Raw genomic sequence first — 20,642 nt, 5'->3', positions numbered from 1 at the left:
GTCAGGGAGAGATATACTGGCCCTGTTTTGCCGGTTTGTTCTGGTGTGAATTCACCTTTGTTTTCCGTGTTTTTCAACTGCCGTGTTTGCCTTTTCGTACTGACCCCGGGTTCTCGTTATGATGCTTGGGGTCTTCCCTTAATCGCTCGCCTAAAGTTTGTGACAGACTCTTTCCTTTCATTCAAATGATTACGGCATGGTGTTGCTTTTCATTGCTTTTTCCGCTCTTTTCTCTTGCTGTTCACTCCCTTTCCATTCAGATTATGTCGTTCCAATTACATAAGTACGACTTTATGGGGTACTAAGTGTACCTAAATATACCTTGTTCACATGTACCTGTCTCTCCACGGTAATTGTTTCAGGCTGCCTAGTCGCACTAACAATGGTGCTGAAACGAACAGAATTGCGCCAATAAGCACATCAGGTCAATGGACGACCAGCCACAGTGCTTGTCATGTGGGTGGAGTGGACCAGGGTCCTCCCGGTCTCGTCTCACAAGGACACTTCACAATCTATTTGCATACAGAGCCGCATGGCGAGAGAATTGTGACAGCTCTGGATTAGAAGCCATTTTAGTTCCAAAGCCCACGAGGGTTTTTCTACATGGAACAACCCATCACGTCCACTTTGATTTACGGGCACTTTGGGATCAATTATTGATGTAACCCCAGTACTCACCAAAACAAAATGGCGTCTTCGTATGTCAGACGGGAACTCGATTCGCAAATTTCTGACGGCTTATTCGACCAGTCTTGTAGTGATTTGACTTATACTAATGCCGCATGCAGTATGTTTCTTCTTTATGTACTGAAAGTTTTGCACCTCCAAAACCAACTAATCGTCTGTTGGCTGTCTTTGTACTTAAAATTCCTTGTCGTTTTGAATTTGCCCCTTTCAAAACTTCAGTAGTGCACCTAATAGGAGATTTATGAGACACTCTCACCAGTTGTGCGCAGGCTCGCTTTGCTCAGAATTACTCGCGCATGCGCAGATGTGGCAAAGGAGCAGATCGTGTCTGCTGCCACCGGCGTCTCAAAAGTCTCCTATTCCCCGGTAAAACTGCCACCATCATTAACATAAAGAAAACGCAATGGGTTCAAGCCCCACAAAAGCAAATCGGTAAAGCGGAACTCGGTACGGAGGTTTCAGGTTCCAAAAGCTCACCAACATCTTTGTAAATAGTAATTCCAACTATCTATACATAGATACATTCACCACGCCACATTTTCCCCACAGGTAGCCTTTTATTCATGTTATCCACTTTGGAAACATTACAGAAGCCTTCAACTCCCACCACGGTGTCCTCTAGATTTAACATTAACGTATTTGAACAATGTTCTCAAATTGCTCGGAACATTACAAAGAACTCTTTAAACTGAAGCTTTCAAGGCGCCATACGTCCAACGAGAAAACCTCATGTTGCGTTCGATATTCTGCTTTTTTGAAACTCAATTGATTTACACATTGTTTTGGTTTTGACCGATTTTTTTTGCAAGAAAAAGTTCATTAATTGGTTTTCCTGGTTCACGGTGGTAAGCTTTACAAATAGCTGTGAAATGGTTTAACCGGTTTTAAATGGTGTGTACTTTTTCTTGACACTGTTGTTATGGGGGAGAATTTCTTACTAATTACTGACGTTAACAGTCGAAGCCGTTTCTGACCAATGTTTCCTCAATGGCTGTCACGGTTATCATACATCTTTGATCTTGCAGGTCAAGCCGAACAAGTCCGTCTGTTCGTCACAGGTGACAGAGGGCACTGTTGTCGAGAGCACGAGCATGCTTTGATGAAACACGCACCAAACCAAACCGATCGTTCGAACTGCGCAAGACTGTTCGTCAGTCGGACTTGAGTTTTAGACTGGATGGGCTTCTTTCCTTTGTTCGCTGGAGCTATTGGAGGATGTTCGCTGACAACCTATGCCTACCTTGGACATTTGAGGTAGTTTGGCCCGGCCAGTCAGGCTGTATTGCGTCCCATACCTGAAGGGCGGTCAAAATGTTATGATGAGTTACATTTTAATTAGCAAGTGTATGCCGCCTTTTGTCGGATTGTGTGAGCCACGGCACGCCTGTGCACGTGCGTACACTGTATTTGGTTTTTAGTGATGTGTGCCTGGCATTGCTCCTACTTAGACGAATTCTAATGTCCTTCGAAACACATTACCGTCTGTCACGAGGCTATGGGCTCCGAGCTGGACCAAGAGAGGGTTCAATTTTCCTTGCAACGGAGGCTCCTTTGGTAGTAACTGCGCATCGCTGGTTCACAAACAACTATGAAACGCAAGCGTTGCAGTCGCATCGCTTCCCACAAAATGAACGCTCCCAACCTATGTGGGTCGTTTCAGTGCTTCTGCTCGGGGCGGATAAGAACAGGTCGTTCACCTCACGTTTGCCCAATGTATCAATTGGACGCAATAAACAGAATCTTGACCACCGATCCAAGATGCCAAACATACCTCATTCAAAATGATTCCATACTTGCGAATATGACGGCAGAAGGCTTCACTAGGCTCGAGAATACAATAATTCGTTCCTGTACTAAAACTGTAATTCTGCTTTTTCATAATTTTACGATGAAATTGTCTTCTTTTATCACTAGAAACCACTTCCTCGTCCCTTTTATTGACGAATGCAGAACAATTTCAGGCCCGGCAGTAAAATTGTTCTTGTTACTCTTCGTTTTAAATTTATTGTCTGGGCTGACATTAATTAGAAATCGAATGTCCCTAGCAAGAATATTTGTGATTGTCGTTTAATCGTTAATCTATTAGTATACTATTATCCTGCATTATAGTGTAGACATTCTTTTTGTTTAAAGCAGAATTATTGTATTATATACTGTTGTGCGTTGCACAGTGCAATGCTTGAGGCGTACCTAGTCCATACAAGATAACTCTAAATACGGACAATTCACAAAAGTGCGCCTCCAAGAGTGTGCAACGCGTTGGCCAATCACAATCTGTCAACCCTTTCCTTCCCTTTCTGCATATAATGATTGGCAGGTGTGTTGCAAACTCTTGGAGGCGCACTTTTGTGAAACGCCCATATTGGATAATAAATTATACAGCAGTCTTACTGAAGTAAGGTAGGGGAGCCTGTATCTCCCATTATGCACTATATGTCGCTTCTTCCTAGACAAACAAGCGTTTAAAGTAAAAAAAAGTAGGCGAACAACACAAACAGGTGCAGTTAATAAGAATCGCAAGGCTGTCGGCTAAAAAAAAACAACAAAAACAATAACAGACAAACCGACTGGGCGCACATTCAGTCTCTCTAAATTCAAAAGAGTGAAAAGTCACTCTCAAGAAGAGTGAGTCCCTCTTGAGTCCAGCCTAAAAGAGAGCAAACCGCTCTAAATGAGTGAAAACCGCTCGAAATGAGTTAAAACCTCTCTAAGAGAGGAGTCATTTAAAGGACAACTCTTTTTCAAGTTGTCCTTTGGATGGCTCCTTGGTAGAGTGGAAATTTCCACTCTTCTTGAGTGGTTTTCACCCTTTTTAGAGTGGTTTCACTATTAAGCGGTTTTATAAGGGATCCACTCTTTTTGAGCAAGATCCTTTTGGCGTATCGCTGCGTTGGCGCATGTATCACTCTCATTCAAAAGTTAAGCACGCGCCGTTAGCTTAAAGGTTTGTATGACTGTTTGGAATGACACATGCTATTTTAATTCAATCTCTGACTGATCACCGTCGAGAGTATCTCGGCTTAATACGGGCGTTCGATTCACAGTTGTGCGCCTCCAAGAGTTTGCGAGGTGTTGGCCAATCACAACGCGCGAAATCTGTCCACCATTTCCCTCAAGACGTGCATTGGGTCTACAGATTTCGGGCATTGTGACTGGCCAGTGCTATGCAAACTCTTGGAGGGCGCACTGTTGACGGCGAGGACAGGTCCGGGTGCTAAAAGTAAGTCTTCTAACAGAAATGGTGCCGTCAAACACAGCCTCACAGTGCATTGCTTTATATCGATTTTGCGGTCAGTAAATTTCATGGGAGTATCTGAAGCACTTGATTTTGACGTTATAGGCCTCTTAAACTAGATGAGAGTGGCTGAAACAGGTTGACTGCGTGAAAAGAAATGTCATAAAACTCTTCTTGCTAAAGATGAGTTCAGTTTCAAAAGTACATGTATGTATATCGTGTATTGTATCGGTTTTGAAAGTTCGCAGGGCTCAAAGGGCATATTGTATAGCGATGTGATTCATAAACGAGGCTGATTCTCCGTCGAAAATATTGCTACTTCCCAAGTGCAAATACTTCGATTTTTGAGGTAAATTGTGTCGACATCAGATGCTCTCACATCACTGTTCGCTTTTAATTTTCCTGTAAATATTTAGACCCACGTATACAGTGGTTCCTATCTAACAATTGACAGACAAAATTCGTTTTGAGACATGAAACACCAACAGAAAATTTCCGAACCAAAAAGTTGAGATTGTAACAAATTCTGTCCTAGCTGAATTGTCCTCAGTATTTATTTTGCCTTTCAGTAAATCAATTCTACGTAAATAAATAGTACATTTTGTTCTTAGACATAATGGATTTATCATGCTTCACTTTTTGATGTCGACGTTGAACAATTCTGTTTTTGTTTATCGGTACGTCTTTTCACCTGCTGTTTTTTAATTTCATTATGCATAGTAAAGGCCGGCACGTGCCACAGGTGAAAGCAAAGAAGAGAATTCGACAACACCAAACGTCTGCCGCAAAATCTGGTGTGACATAAAATCGCGTTGACGTTTCTTTCGTGCGGCTCGTCTGAACCGCCTTCGGCACGAAATTATTTCCGCCGAACGTATAGCCCAACCGAAATAACTGCCGTATTCCGCGTTCGTAGTTTTATTTACCATAAATCTTGCAGAGAGCAGAATAGAAGGATCATCAGCTTTGTGTTAAAATTCTGAATGTAAAGTTCTGTTCATATTTCAGCGCAGAATGCAAAAGCGAAGCGAATTTGACGTCAGGAAAATTTGCGCCGATATGTCGCTGGAATCGTAGTGTTTTCAACCATTGCGAATTCGTAGCGCAAATATGACGACACAAATTCAACTTCGTGTTGTTTTCGCGCCGATAGTATGAACCGCTATTTAGATGTGCAGGATTTTTTTTCATAATTGCCCCCGTATTGTTGGTAAATAGTGCAACAAGAAAGATCAAATTAATAACAGTATTCCTATACGATTATAAACTAAAGAATCAGCTCTTTACAGACGAGTTTGCAACGCGTTGCCCAATCACAGTGAGCGTCATCTGTCGACGCAATGCGCGTTTGGAAAGGGTCGACAAAGTTTGCGCACTGCGATTGGTCGACTTCTGCGTTGCAAACTCTTGGAGGCGCACTGTACGTAGTGAATCGCTCGAATTGCTTTCAGTTGTACCACATGTAATGCAATCACATCATCACACGTTTCTACACAATGTATATTGACGTGTTTGTGGATTTGCCATGTTTATGATGGCGCTTCGTTCTTATACATTCAGTTCACGATGAGATTGCTCGCTTGAACCAGAAGTGTAAATATTAAAGAGATATATCTAAAGGAAGCAAAAGTCCCTCTTATTCTCTTTCTGTCGCGTTTGTCAGTGTGGAATATGTGAACAAATTGTAAAACTATTTTGAAGTGTCTCTACGGGGCGGGTCAAAGGTAGAGAAAAACAAACATGGCGTATTGAATTTGACTCCTTCACTAGGAAGAGTGTATATCCGTACAGAGACATGCCATCCCACTCTATGGGGGAGGACTTGGATCAGTTTTTGTTTGTAACCGCCCCTAACAATCCTCCTGTGGAATGATGTGCCCAAAACGTTGGGGGTGGGACATTGGGATTAGAAGACTTGAAATAGCTTGACCACTGTGGGCGCTGTACTAATCTTTGAGCATTCTCTCACTCCAAGTGGGGAAAATGGATTTTTATCTACAATTAGCTGTCCAACCTTTCCGTCTGACCCTAACAAAAAGTGGTAGTGTCGTTTCAAAAACTTTTCAGTCCCTAAACCAAACAGACAAAATATCGAAATAAAAATGACAATATGTCCGGGGGGGCAACTGACCCCCGCCCCCAGATGTATTCACTCCATTAGAGGTGGCTTTCGCCACTGAACGACACAGACTGACAGGCAAACAGAGCACACTGTCCGAAACGTCGAGTGAACTCTAGTTCTCAGAACCACACACACTCACAAAAGACAAATATGTCCTCATGGTGTCACCGCAAACTTGTCCATAGTTAGTACTTCCACCATGCATAGCCTCAAGTCTCAGTGCAATGAACGATAAGTTTTGCGGGTGATGATGATGAGAGAAGCCGGTGTCTTCTCATTCCTCAAGAAACAAAACACTCCATAAACAACCATTGAGCATTAGGCCCAAGGAGTTTCATGTCAAACTCTGACTCCCTCCAAACGTAGGCTTACAGATTAAACTTGGTTAAAGGTTTTGCCTGGGGGGGGGTAATCCAAGAAAGTTGAAGCTCGTAAGTCTCATCCACCAGGGTTTATTGAGGTTTGTACAGGGCTGTTAGGGATTTGTCAGGTACCAAGATGTGCTGGGCATTTCTACTTGAGTGTGTGAATACACGTAGTTCAATGGCTTTGATATGGGCGGGAATAGAGTAGTCAAGGATGGGGGATGCAGAGACGCGCCGGTGCGATGGCAGAATCGTGAAAAATTAAAAGCCAAGTTGGGATGCCGGTGGAATCAAAATTGGAGCGGCAAATGGATTATAAACGCAAACCCGGGACGGTGAAAATGAATCATGAATTAAAAAAAAAACAAAGAAAGAACAAAGGATGGTGAAAATACCAGACAGTGTTTTCTTGGCCAGGAATTTGTGTAACTTAATATAAACAGGATAAACTCTTTCTTCAACGGGCTACAACCAAACCCTGTGTCGATACGAGCCTGTTGGCGGAAGGCACCCCCTCATCGGTTGAAAAGAGCCATGTTGGGTCGGGGGGTGTTCTTTTTTAAGTCGTTGAAAGCAACGCGACCAAAGGAGCCGCTTTTGGTTAAAAAATTGTACCCTCTCTTGGTCTACTGAAATGGCTCTTGTGGCCCTGTGGGCAGGAAGTCAAGTAATCATGGAAAACTATCTGGAAGTTTCCGCCTCAGGCTGGCCATCTTCAGCAATAAGGGAATCTATCTCAGAACGGAAAACGTAACTGAAAATATGCCCCTTTTATTCAGATGCCTGCGCAAGTAAACATCGATTTGCTTCATCGCCTTCTTGACCTTAAAGCTGTCAAATATAATAGAAGAAAAAAGAGGAAAGTCATACTGGCGTCATACTAGGTCACTCTCCCAGCTGAAATGAATCATTTTTTGTTGTGGTGCCAAATGGAATGTTTTTCCCAAAATGACTCTCCACACTTTTCATCAGTAAAAGAATCCTCATTACTTCCCAAAACAGAATTAAGATAAGTGGTAGTACACTGTTTCTATAATGTTGGCGTTTTAAAAAGAAAATATATAATTTTTCATGGCGACCCTAGTCTGTTTGCGAATTGCCAACTCATTCGGAATAGTGCTAGTGGGCTTCTTCCACGTTTTGGCCTAAAATTAATTTGAATATTAAATAAGTACGTCACTACACCAAAGATGTACAAAATGCTTTTACCCATCATGCAATGTGCGCAATCTGCATATCGCGTATTGCGCATGATCAGTACATGTTTCGTTTGTACAGACCGCCGACATTCGTGACAATGGCTTTTCCGCGAGTGGCAGAGGCACGATGTGTCTAATTCCAAACAATATTTTCGCTTTCTCGACGACAAATCACCATTCCAAGCGGTAGACTCTATCACGAGCGAGTGCTTTTACTGCAGCAGGGAAAACTTCGGACAGTAATGGGTAAGCTTGTGCAAATTGTTTGCTTCGTAAGAGTGTTGCCCAAATTCCGGACAAATGTTGTGAAGTCGTGATTGTCACATGAACAGGCCCGGGGCTCAACGTGATGAATAAAAAAGGAAAGTACATGTAGGCCTTCGTGCTTTTTTAGGGCCCAGAGATCGAGCCGACCTTGGAGAAGTAGATTAGGCCCAGCGCCCAGTGGTTATTCATTTGGTTACATTGGACATGTCATGTATGTATGCTGGTTATAGTTGGACTACTTACTTGGACGATGAGTTTTAAAAATGTTGATTTCAATTTCTTCCTCCGTGTTTCAATTTGCACCACCACCTGATCACATAACGTTACACTGCTGCTACACTGTATCATTGTTTAAACTTTGATTGTTCGGCTGTCAAGTGTTGTGACTATACATAATCATTAACAGGCCAAGGGCTTCAGGCTTAGATAGACATGACCACCATGATGACCACCCTATCTGTCCCGACAGGCATGATGGTAGGCCTTGGTTTGAGTCAACTCGGACCCAAACCAACTCGGACCCATGCCAACTTGGACCCGCGACCAACTCGGACCCATGCCAACTCGGACCCAATACTAACCCGGACCCACAACCAACTCGGACCCAAAACTAACTCGGACCTATGATCAACTCTGCTCTGACCCACCCCGAGTCAACTCGGACCCAACCCCAGGAGCGTGATACTTGTTGAAAATTGATTTTGTCTACTTTTACATTTTAGCATTTGGTAAATGACATTTTTCACTGCATGCTGCCGAGATGTAACATCTTCTTGAATAAACGTAATGCAGGGAAACTGGCACAGGCTTCCCAGAATTTCTCAGTTTTTGAGTTTGAACAAGCATGGTGGTTGAAAAAACGTACAGGACTAGATTTGATATCAGTGATGTCTTGAAACAAGTGAAAAAGTAACCGACAAGCGTCGTATTTTTATGGATGTCTTATTTTCCGCGTGTAATCTGGAATCTTAATCAGCTGTTAGTTTCCGAGGTACCGCCGTGATTGACCACAAAGACTGATTTTGTCACCTTCCATTCTTGAAACCCTATGATCGGGTAGTGGGAGCTTGGGACAAAAAAAGGGAGCAGCTTTTGGAGAGTGATTGACAGTACCAAATCATTGACGCCCTTTCTCCGAAGTTTTTTTGGCACTCCAGATCACCAGCAGAAATCGAATGAACTTTCACCAAACAGCCCCTAAAGTCTTTGTTGCAATAAAAAGCCACAGATAGGCCTTTTGATGTACATAAGAGATGCTGCATGTGTACAACACATTTCTGCAGATATACATCAATATCAAGAACATTGACCTTTCATAGTGTCTCATGGTGTTATCCCCCACCTCACTTTTCAAATTTTTTTGGCCTGGCAAGTCTTACACCTCCACCTTGTCCCATTCCCTCCCCCGAATACTGGCAAAATTTAGGCAGATGGAGGAATTCATCCATACAGGCCGAAACTGACTGTCCAAATAACGCAAATAGGTTGGTAATTTCGAACAACACAAGTCAAATCATTTTAAAATAAAAATGTGGAATACATGTATTTCCAATTGTCTTAAACTTCGAGACGGTTTTGAAGCGTCGTACATGTATGTCTGCTCGCGAACTCATTATTAATATTTTGTGATCCCTCTTTTTTTTTACAATAAGACGTGCCATAATCACGAGGGATCATAGAATTATTCATAGAATCCCGTATTTGGGGTTGATACTTTCCAGTTCAGAGTATTTCTTTCACAAAAAGCCCCACATTGCGGGCCTATTTTCGATAGAGGCGGGCGGCTACATTCAGAGCTGAGCCCATAGTTTTACTACTGTTAAGGGGGTATCTTTGGGAAAAGGCGACTAAAAAAAATTCATAAAATTTAAACAACAAGTGATCAATCTGGCCATAATTTGAATTTTCCAGCAAAAAAAATAATCTTGAATTTCCAGCGAAAAAAATGAAGGCGAACCTCTTCACGAGGTTCAAAAGTCGGCGCTATTTCGGTCTACGGGCACGTATTTGGTGTTGTGCAACCATAAGATTCAGTGGGTCTGAGTTGACTTGAGGTGGGTCCGAGTTGGTTGTGGGTCTGAGATGGTCGTGGGTCCGAGTTAGTATTGGGTCCGAGTTGGCGTGGGTCCGAGTTAGCATGGGTCTGAGTTGGAATGGGTCCGAGTTGGTTTGGGTACGAGTTGACCTAATCCCGGCCTAACATTAACTTAACGTTAATCAATCTTTTAAGTTTAGTACACTTCCAACTTTTTCTGTACATTGTGAAGTTTGTGTAGCTGTGTATCTGGCTAATATTGGGTCTAGGCTACACTTTCATTGCATTTGCAGCCTTGGCAATTGTTGTTGCTTTTGTTAGTTTTCAAAATCATGTTGTGGAGGATGCAGCCGAAGGCAGAGGGAAAGTGTAAAATTTTTCCCCAAAGAGTTCCATATTTTAATGCACTTGAGGTCCTGTGCACAAACCTACCAGGTATGGGACTTGTCTGAAAAAACCTAAGTGTTTTCTAAGTAAATGCTTCAGAATGTTTCTTAAGCTAAATTTCACTTTTTAGGACATCTTAACACTTTCTGACGGCTGTTATAACATTCTAAGGTAAAATAGTGTTGTCCATGTATGGAACTCTTTCCATTTTTGGCAGTTGGAACTTAAGAACATGAATTCTCTGTGGTAGGTCCTTAATTAACATAGGCCTAACAGGAGACAAAACCCTGTATTGCTAATGCCGCGTGGACATGGTGGGTGGTCTTGCACAATGTTAACAATAGAAAGGTGGGAAGCAGGCCTCAACATTAATTTTTTAGCTACTTATCCATCGGGCAAGTATAACTGAAAATTTACTTGCCCGAGATAAGATTTTACTTGTCCTAACCTTCGGCGTTCATTCATTTGCCATCCGGATATCTTAGCACGGCGGATGAATGAGACCATTACACTGGACATCATTGCTTCCCGAGACAGGTTGTAGGTCAATTCGACCGTTTGCCAACTCAACTCCTGACCAACTCGACCGTTGAACCAACTCGTCTGTTGACCTACTCGACTTCAAAGTCGAGTCAACTTGACCATTTACCAACTCAATGAACCCACAAAATCAACTGAAATGCAATCAATAAATGAACTTGTGCCAATGAGATACTCCAAAACAGTTGTTCCAATTTGAGAAGAAGCACGCACAAACCCCCGAAATCTGTCACCACACTGTGCACATGCACAGATCACATCACGCACAGTAAAACGAAATACACGCACGATCCAGAACCAGGAAAAATATGTTCCTTCTATGCCCTGTCCCTGTGGCGCCGTTTGCATGGTCGAGTTGGTCGAGAGTGGAATTGACCTTTACAGTTGAAGGAACAACAGTCGAGTTGGTAAACTGACCTGACACCGTCGGACAGTTAGTTCCTTCCTTCAACCAGTCACCATTGACAAAATTGCTTACGCCAACAATACGACATGAATATACATCACATTGTGTGTATGCAGAGAGTGTGCAGGACTCAGATGCATCATTCGTACAAGTTTGGGCTGTGGCTATTTCTCGGTCACTCGACGAGTTTGCAAAAAGTACACACTGAAGTACCAGGCAAAATTCACTAATGTTGAAGTCAGAGCTACACGTACATGTAAAACAGTCCTCGAGCTTCCAGCCATCAAAGCTCCGCTGCACGGCGCATGCACTACCCAATGAAGTTTGGTACCCAGACACAAGGGTAGTTTACAGTTTATTTGTGTACATTGTACATATTTTCCCTTGTGTGGAAAGGTGCCCTGCTAAATGTACAGCGTGCTTTATACATGCAAGTTTGTACATGATGCAAAAAATCATTGAACACCACATACCAGTAGATGTATACTTTTTTCCTCTTCGCAAGTGAAAAAACAAAGGTACATTTGCTGACCGCTATTCTTGGCTACGAAAAACGGACACTATTATTTCAAGAAAAAAGTACCAATCCATCGGGTAATTTGTCCTTAAGTTTTACTTGCTTGCAAGAAAGAATTACTTGTCGTAGACAGTCGGACAACCATTAATGTCGAGGCTTGGTGGGAAGGGAAAAGAGACAGCCATTTCCCACAGTTCACTTGTAACATATTTCAGAGTCATCCATGCGGTATAACTTGCATGCAACAAGGCTCATGCATGGTTCTGGGAGAAGTACATGTAACATTTTGGAAAGAGTTCCGTACACGGACATCTCTGATTTCTTTCCCTGCAGTGGTTTATTGTCATTGGGAAGCGATATCTTTTCTCAAAAAGTCAAAGCGGGGGTCTTATTTGGGTTCGTACATTAGGGTGTCAAGTGATGTCTCCCGTTCAGGGTAAAATGACCGTACAGACCCTGTCTTTTTCTATCCATCAGTTGCCATCTGATCTGCCGTCTCTTGACTCCATCATCAGCACAGAAAGCATGGCACATTTTGGACCTACAGCTCGTAAGGACCCCCCCTGGTCTCAGCTGGGAGCCCCCGGCATGGGTAAGTACGGTGCCTTTGCTCGGATACTGAGACCAGATTGCCCAAATGTATGGGAGCAGTTTCTTCGAGGGATAGATCTGACTAGTTTATGGGACATGTGGCCTAGAATTTTTGTTTGTAGCTTCCTATCATGGGGTTGGAGTTGGAATCCTCACAGGCGGTTACATGTACGTGTTGTGACCTTGGGAAAGTCACTTTACCCCTTGTCCTTGAACCCCTCTTTGCTACATGTTCAAAATTTGTGAGTCAGCAATGACCAAATGTCCAGAAGTCCATGATATGAGAATGTTAGGACCCAACAATAGCATCAGTCTGTGGTCCTAACCATGGTGCTGCAGTTAGTTGGTAAATTTCTTAACCCTTTTGAAGTTTATGCAGCTCACAGCTGACAGAATTTATCCCCCAAATGCCACCCAGGCGTTTCATCCACAATGCTAAGAAAAGTTAGATTCTACAAGCACATGTGGCCGATATAAATGAAATGATGTTGGCAAATGCCCTGGCATACACTGGCACGCAGTTGGGCCAGCCCAACTGCCACATAAGAGTTGAGATGCTGCCGCATAAGAGATGAGATGCTCCCAGTACTTGGGGACAGGTGCTATGGTTCGGGGATAGCAAGAACAGAACACTTAGTTTGTCATCACGTCTCTCTTCATGATTTCACTGCAGGCCAGGCAGTCATGTCAGCCCAGGGACCAGCCCTCATCAGCAACCCGCAGGCAGCAGCGCCGGCCGGTGTTTACAGCCAGCTCGGCGGGCCAGGGGTGCAGCAGAGCATATCACAGGCCAGCGCCTACCAGATCCAACAGCAGCAACAACAACAGCAACAACAGCAGCAGCAGCAACAGCAACAACAGCAGCTGCTCGCCCAGCAGCAACAGATCCAAGTCAACCAGGTGAGTCACCTATCCGCTCTGAGCGAGAACAGAAGAGGGTGTGTTTTGCATTGAAATTGGCAGTCCTTTGGTACGAGCTCACCTGTATAGGCGCGCAAGTTCATGCACTTCGAGTACGCGCATCGAATTTATGCTTGAATGTATGATCTTTTTTTCACCGTTGAGGGTGCACTTTAACCCCTTCACGGCGGGATTCTTTTGACCGCGACTGCTGGACTGTGGTTTGCCCAGTATGCAAAGCCCTATCCAGCAGCAGACCCACATTGACACGGCAGGTGCATGATGAATAGAATGTATGTGTGGTATGCACTAATCCTCACACTGAGCCTCTGCGTTTGCCGTCTCCTGACACAAAGGAGTTAACTCAGGGTGGATTAGAGCTCGGTTTTTCTATAAATTCCGGGTCGGAAGCGTGACATTTTTCTGAGCCTGTTACACCGGACCTGTGTAATTTGACTAGGGACACATCATTGACATGGATTTCCAGCTAGTTTTATTTGTCTGGCAGGTAATTTACATTATTTACTTTTTTAAATTAAAGACTGCATTCCATACCTACAAAATCATACGCGAGAGGTTACATGGAGAGGAAAAAAAAATGGACCCCAAATTTATTGAATGACCCTTGAGAAACTTGTAAGTTGACATCCTGCCAGATTAAAGCCGGCTTTTCAAGCTACATTTAACTTTAGTATCGATTACCTCACTAGAGGCTACAGTCATGGTGATTTTTAAGCTTAAAGAACACCTCCAAGAAAAAACATGTTTTCTTTGATTTTATCTGTTCAAATAAATATGGAAGCATCCAAATTGAGCGCAGTGTCATTTGTCTTCAGAGCTCAACTATAACAATCTTGAAAGGGCTTTTTTCTGTTCATGCCAAGACCGAATTCTGAACGTAGATTGCGTCGTTCAGAGAAAACAGAGGGAACAAAGGGAACCCTCGCCGTCTATTCGTAGTTGGCAAACCCTTGTGCGTGCCAAACAATGCATGTAGCATGAAGCATGCACAAGGGTTTGTCCATTACGAACACACGGTGAGGTTCCCCTCATTTCCTGTTTTCTCCGAATGACGCAATCTACGTTCAGAATTTGCAACCTGACATGAACAGAAAAAAGCCCTTTTAAGCTTGGTATAGTTGAGCTCTGAAGACAAATGACACTGCGTTTGATGTGGATGCTTCCATATTTATTTGAGAAAACATGTTTTTCTGAAGAGGTGCTCTTTAATATTGATTGGGTCCCCGAGCGGGAGTGAAAGAGGGTGCAGTTTTCGTAGAAACAGAAGCTCCTTTGGTTTGAATGCACTTTGTTGATTTGAACCACCACGAAATGCGAACATTGCGGTCGCATCGTTACCAACAGAATGAATTCTCCCCACCAACGCGACTCCTTTCAATCAACAAAGGGATGCTTCTGCTCAAGGCAAACAGTGCATGGGCAAAGAGTGTTTGTTACGTGTCATGTGGAGCAGGGATGCGTGAAAGTACAATGTTAAGCCCATCTCTCCTGTCCTGTTTTGTTAGTACCGCAACCTTTACGCAGGCTCATTTGCACCCGGAAGTGGTGACCTGGTACCACGTTCTTCAGGTCGATGTGCCGTAGATTATGTGGATAATGACGAGTCTGTGCATAGAAGCAAAAGAAACTGGGTATACCCAGCAAGAAATGAGACCGAGGGGTACCCCCCAACATGTCCAATCCCTATACACATTCCAGACTATTGTTACTTAACACATCCCCCCAAGATGTCTGAAAGGAATTCCCCCTTATTCCTGCGAGACAGTGACCAACAGAAAGCAGGGGGGTTCTCTCCGTCTCATACCTTGCTGCATATGAAACTGGGGCTGTTGTAAAGGAGCATTTAGACTCTATAAAGCTGTGAAAGAATGCGTCTGATGGAATGTTATCAGCTTCGTTTGTGTGGAGTTGCTGTAGTGGAGCCCAGCCCGCCCCGCGGCAAGTCATCCAATGTGAAGCCAAGTCAGAAGCTAGTTATTCAAATTAACCCCTTCATTCCGTGAGCCATCCGCAGCCGCGGCTTTGTGTGAATATGCCACACATACAGTCTATTCACCACGCAGCTGCTCGTTCAATGGGGCATACCACAGCCCAGCAGTCACGGTCAAAAGAATCCCAGTGCGAAGGGGTTAACTGTGACAAAAGCATTCCTTTGTCATTGTTTGCCGCGTTCCTCATGACTGGTCATGTTAATGGCTTTGTGATGGATTTGACTACAGTGGCTGCAAATACTATGGTTGGCCTTCGGTGCGAAAGCAAAAAAAATTCACAAAGCTTTGAAAATCCCACGCCGCTGTACACCAGATAGTAAATAACACACGTACTATTAAATACTAACAGAAAATGCAACCCTGTTTGAGACCTAAGAGAAAAATACCCATTTTGAATGAATTGGCGGTCAAATCAAACACCAACCAAGAAGTAATATTTCTGCAAACCTTGGCTGCCCACACAAGTTGTGGGCAAAATGAGAGTCTGTAGCCCTGGCTTTGGGGCCATATCCAGGTTTTGATTCAACTTTGTCATTTTGGCCTTTAGAAAGATCATGCCATGATCAAAACGTCAAGCTCTGTAGTTTTTTTGACTCGGGGGTTTTAGGTCCCTGTAGCCAGCAAGCAGTTTGCGTCAACTTCTGGGTTATAAATTTATTTCTGGTCCGACTTTGTACGTTCACCCAAACCGCCTTTAGGCCTTTTTGCTATGCACCACCCTCAATCCTTCAAACGCCTCCGATTATCCACGCAAAAATATTGCATTCAGCCTCAATCCTCCAAAAATCTTCCAGTATTTCTTGAGCATGTTCCTTTGAGGGGGTGCCCACTGCGTCAATCCTTCAAAATCCTCTGGCAACTCCTGTCATTGTGTTGGAGGCAGTGTGATGATTTTCATGTACGATGTACTTGTAAACGCGAATTTATGCATGGCTGGGCATAAGCAGCACATGGCTTAACCCACAACCTCGACACAATCAGCCACAGTTTTTTTGCCGTTCTGCCGTAATCTCCCAAAACCCTCTAGGATTTTTGAGGATTAAGGAGGGTTCAATAAATGTCCAATCTGCCGTTCTTCCCAGATGAACGCACTGCAGTCAAACATGGCAGCCCCGGCCCTCGCCCAGAACTCCCAGGGAGCGGTGGGCGTGTCGGCCACCCAGTTGACGGTCAGCTACCCGGCGCCCCGCTCTGCCCAGGCTCCCCAGCCCAAGCAGCGGGTCTTCACGGGGACCGTCACCAAGATGCACGACACATTCGGCTTTGTTGATGAGGACGTCTTCTTCCAAACGACGTAAGTGTTCTGACCAGCGTTAGATCGTGAGCCATCCCTCCAGCACAGACCTTCCATATTATAGAATATAATATATATATATATTTTCTCACCCGTCATTTCCCAGTGTTTTCTCAGGTTGCGGCATTCTGTTTGGGCGTCTTTTGGGAGGGGTCTGCCTTGAAGTCAAGCTTTTCCCTGTTTTTCTTTCAAACATGCTTGATTTTGCATCTGGGCAAAACGAACGTGGGATTCTTTGAAAGAATCTTGACTTTTAGTTGGATTTTTAATACGTTTTCACATTAGACACGAAACAGTGATTTTTAGGTCCTAATGTTACTTGGCAGCACAGGTAGTGTGGACATAATTTGCCCAAATTCGGAAGCAACGGCATTTGACAACGTCACGCAAGGTGTGAAATTGATCTCCAGGGAAAGTAAGGATTTACAGAGACAAAATTGTGCAAGGGTCTTCAATCTTGTAATTCCCACTCCTTAAAAAAGTTGGAGATCCTCTTAACCCTCCTATGCTGAAGTCACTCTTTGGGTCATTTGGTAAACACCTCAGGAAGCACAGCTGTGTTGTGTTGTGCACTGCACCAACAGTCCCTCACAGGAATATCAGATTGCACGTTTGTGCTGCCCAAGAACTGTGCTTCACTGTTTCATGTGCATAATTATGCAGTAAACCAAATGCAGTGAAGAGGACTGCACAAAAGACCCTGGGTCATTTTGTGCTGACAACCTACTGTGTACACACTGAACCTGTGCATGTTTGAGTTCCATATAGAAACTACATGCTCACCAGTGACTGTGGGCATTTGTGCACATTTGTGTTGTAAATGGAAATGGGAATCTGGTAAAATACAGTTGTCACTGTGAATTTGCATCTACATTTGTATCTGTGTGAATGCCGTTTTTATGGCAAGTATGTCCTGAGTTGGACCATTCGACGTAACCTTCCCTTTTATCTTTAACAGGTCAGTGAAAGGCCCAATGCCCAAGGTCTTGGAGAGAGTTTTAGTCGAAGCAACCTACAACCCTAACATGCCCTTCAAATGGAACGCCACCCGGATTCAAGTCCTGCCCAGTCAGGTAAGGTTTCTTCACGTTGTCAAGTTTGATTTGATTGCTTGAGTAGCTTCAAGCTTCGGAGGCCCAAAAGAAGTGGGCTCTTTCGGGCATTATTATAGATTGGGGGGGTTGCCCAACCAAGATCACACAACCGGCATTTCTGAAACTTGGCATGCTTGTAAAGATGTCCGTTGTTTAGGGGTGTGAGAATTCAGCCTCTTACAATTACTGTAATTCATGGGCTCGGTGCGTCACATGGCATAGCTGCATTCAACTGAACATGAGAAAATTCAGACCCAATTATAAACATGACTCAGCAAGTTTTGATCTAAAGTCCAATTCCTAGAATGGTCTTTTCTCTGAATGTATGGTATGTGCTGAGCTGAAACTTCATCAGGTTAATTCTCAGGCACCATTCTTTAGATTTGGAGTAATTTTGTTGCCTCAAAGGAACATAATGCACAAATGGCAAATGCTGGACTGTACCCCGAGAGCTTACACCTCGACTGCTAGTCACTCAACCGTAGAAATACACTCAAGAAACGTCTATGCTAAATAATTCCATATCTCCGTCCACCCCCTGCAGCAGCAACAACAGCAACAGCAGCAGAGCGTGCCCCTCCTGAAGGCACCCCCGGGTCAAGGTTTGATGGGCCAGGCGCCCCCAGCAGTCATGGGAATGCAAGCCCAGGTCAACCTAGCCCAGCAGGCCCAAGGGATGACCCCCGTCATAGCCCCCTCCGGTCCCGGTGAGTTGCAGCTCTATCCCATCCCGCCTGTCTCCGAATCATCCCGAATCTCCTGAAATGGTTCTCAGTGAAGTGGTGCTCATTTCTTGACGATTCCAGTTTTGAGTTGAACAATCAGAATGGGCAATAGCATGCAGACCTGTGACAGCCAGAATACTGTACAGGTGTTCAGTATGTATAGCGCACCGTGTATTTTAAAGGGAACCATTCAGCCTTGAGGAATAATTTTGCTACGGACAGGTGCATAAGTAAATCAAGAAGTTGTAAAGTAATACAAGAATATGTAGAACAAGAACATCAGGTATACCCCAGCCCACACCGTAACTATTATGAGTTTGTGCCCAAATGTTAGACGCTATATAGGTGTTGGTAAGTTGCCCTGCTGTCAGAGAAATGTGGCAACTAATGTGGCCGAGGGTATTAACGAGCTTCCTTGAACCTCACTCTGGTTTTTTTTTTCTTAGGTGGACCGGGTCTACTGGCCCATCCCCAGGGCCCGCCCATCCAAGTTCAGCGTCGCCCAGAACCGGTCCGTGCCGAGCCCCTGCGCTCCTCCTACGACCAGCGCGAGCGGGAACGCGAGGCCCGCCGTCGCGAGCGGGAGCAGGAACGGGAACGCGACCGGGAGCGCGAGAGGGAGCGGGAACGCGACCGGGAACGCGAGCGGGAGCGAGAACGGGAGCGGGAGCGCGACCGCGATCGGCGGCGTCAGGAGCGGGAGAAGTCGCCGCCTGTGCGCCACCGCTCCTACTCCCCACGCCGGTCGCCTAAGAGGACCCGCCGCCCAGCCCCTCGCTATGTGGTGCAGATTGCCAAGCACTCGCTGGACGTGTAAGTCTGAGTCACAGCCTTTGTTGTAATTACTTGGATGTGGCTTGAAATTACCCACAACTTTATAGGAATCAGGTACGAGCCACATCTAATTAATCTGACGTGGTCATGCTTTGATCCAGGCATGGATCCAAGGGTGAGATTTCTCAGCTTTTTAGCTGATTTCAGCTTTTTCTGTTTTTGATATCAGCTTGTTTCCCTCACTAGCTGTATACAAAAGTGTAGGAGATTTTCACAGTTCAGCTTCTTTTTGCCTTTTTTCAGTTATTGTTCAATCTCACCTCTGGGATCACGGGCCAGTTCATGCACATTCAAGAAATGCCACCTGATCCCCTGATTCTTAAGGCTATTTTATTAAAAAAAAATTGCTTCTGTTTGTGCTGGAGGTTTGGCATGAACATAATGTCGCTGTAAAACTGGGAGCGGTGTCTATTGATTTACACTGCGCTAGATTCTTTAAATGCGTCAAATTCCAAGGTGGCTCAGGTAGCTTCCTACCTGCCGTGCTTGGTTGATCATATACTGAGAGAATACATTGGAGGATTTTTCTATTTCGTACTCTTGAAAGTTTTAAAAGATAACATTAGTGTCGGTGGCCACTGTACGCCATTCGCATGTGAATGGGTTGACATATGCGAACGTGTTGCCCGGCAGTGCGCGTTTGGAAAAAGTCGACACATTTCGCGCATTGTGAGTGGCCAATGCGTTGGAAACTCTCGGTGGTGCACTGAAATGCCCATGAGGACAGTTAACAAACTAGATTTAGATAAACAGGATTTATGAAGTGAAACTTCATCTTTGCTCTGAAGCCATGCCCGAATCTCACCTTTTTCCCAGTGAAGATTTCCTCGTTCACAGATTGAAGTTAACATGCAAAATATTGGGTAGGTGATTGTTTCATTCTGGTCATCACATGATGGAGTCTATGCACCCAGTCGCGCATTACAAAAACTAGACCAAGATGGCAGAAGCACCTCATTGACTTTGTGTTGTTTTTTTTTATGTTCTTTGACCAGGTACCAGTCCAATGTGATTGAGCTGCGCAGACGGTACAGCAACATGTACATCCCCAGCGACTTCTTCCGCTCCACCTTCACCTGGCAAGATGGCTTCCCCCTCTCCCGCCCCCTGGGCATCGGCAGCAGCTGCGCCTTCCACGTCATGAGCAAGGACGTGGAGCCCCTTGAGAAGAATGACGCGGTGCTGGAGCCGCCCGATGCCAACTACAAGTACTCCGCAAAGGTAAGGCACAGTATCCCCGACGCCAGGCCCGTGCCGCTCTTGTTTCTGACGGAGTCAGTTGAGTGTATGGTCCCCTTAGCATGGAGCACTGCTGTTTCAAGTACTGCTGCTTGTGTCTACATGCTGGCCGAGATTGGACACGGGACAATAAAGATCATAGTGATTCAAATCCGTCGTCCTTAGGAGTGAGAGCTTTTGGAAAAAACAGTGC

General features: G+C 44.5%; 2 protein-coding genes across 6 annotated transcripts in view; both read left to right on the top strand.

Moving 5' to 3' along the window:
• The window catches only part of LOC110984486 (neuropeptide FF receptor 2-like), a 59,716-nt gene extending 54,165 nt beyond the window's left edge, over positions 1-5,551 (top strand). For all 5 annotated transcript variants that reach the window (XM_087129919.1, XM_087129918.1, XM_087129922.1 and 2 more), the window contains one exon: positions 1,713-5,551. In XM_087129919.1, the coding sequence (XP_086986045.1) occupies positions 1,713-1,787 (75 nt within the window). In that variant the 3' untranslated portion in view covers positions 1,788-5,551. The remainder of the gene's footprint in view (positions 1-1,712) is intronic.
• A 2,114-nt stretch (positions 5,552-7,665) lies between these two features.
• The window catches only part of LOC110984480 (cell division cycle and apoptosis regulator protein 1-like), a 28,563-nt gene continuing 15,586 nt past the window's right edge, over positions 7,666-20,642 (top strand). Inside the window, exons 1-8 of the mRNA XM_022244709.2 lie at positions 7,666-7,854; positions 12,238-12,352; positions 13,025-13,251; positions 16,346-16,557; positions 17,516-17,630; positions 18,196-18,358; positions 18,823-19,189; positions 20,206-20,431. Of these exons, the coding sequence (XP_022100401.1) occupies positions 12,286-12,352; positions 13,025-13,251; positions 16,346-16,557; positions 17,516-17,630; positions 18,196-18,358; positions 18,823-19,189; positions 20,206-20,431 (1,377 nt within the window). The 5' untranslated portion in view covers positions 7,666-7,854; positions 12,238-12,285. The remainder of the gene's footprint in view (positions 7,855-12,237; positions 12,353-13,024; positions 13,252-16,345; positions 16,558-17,515; positions 17,631-18,195; positions 18,359-18,822; positions 19,190-20,205; positions 20,432-20,642) is intronic.

This window comes from Acanthaster planci, linkage group LG19 (assembly GCF_054643075.1).
Source record: "Acanthaster planci isolate LZ-2023a linkage group LG19, COTS_SCS, whole genome shotgun sequence".
Classification (NCBI taxonomy): Eukaryota; Metazoa; Echinodermata; class Asteroidea; order Valvatida; family Acanthasteridae; genus Acanthaster; species Acanthaster planci.
The sequence above is the reverse complement of the archived record's forward strand: the minus strand, read 5'-3'. Positions and strand labels throughout refer to the sequence as shown.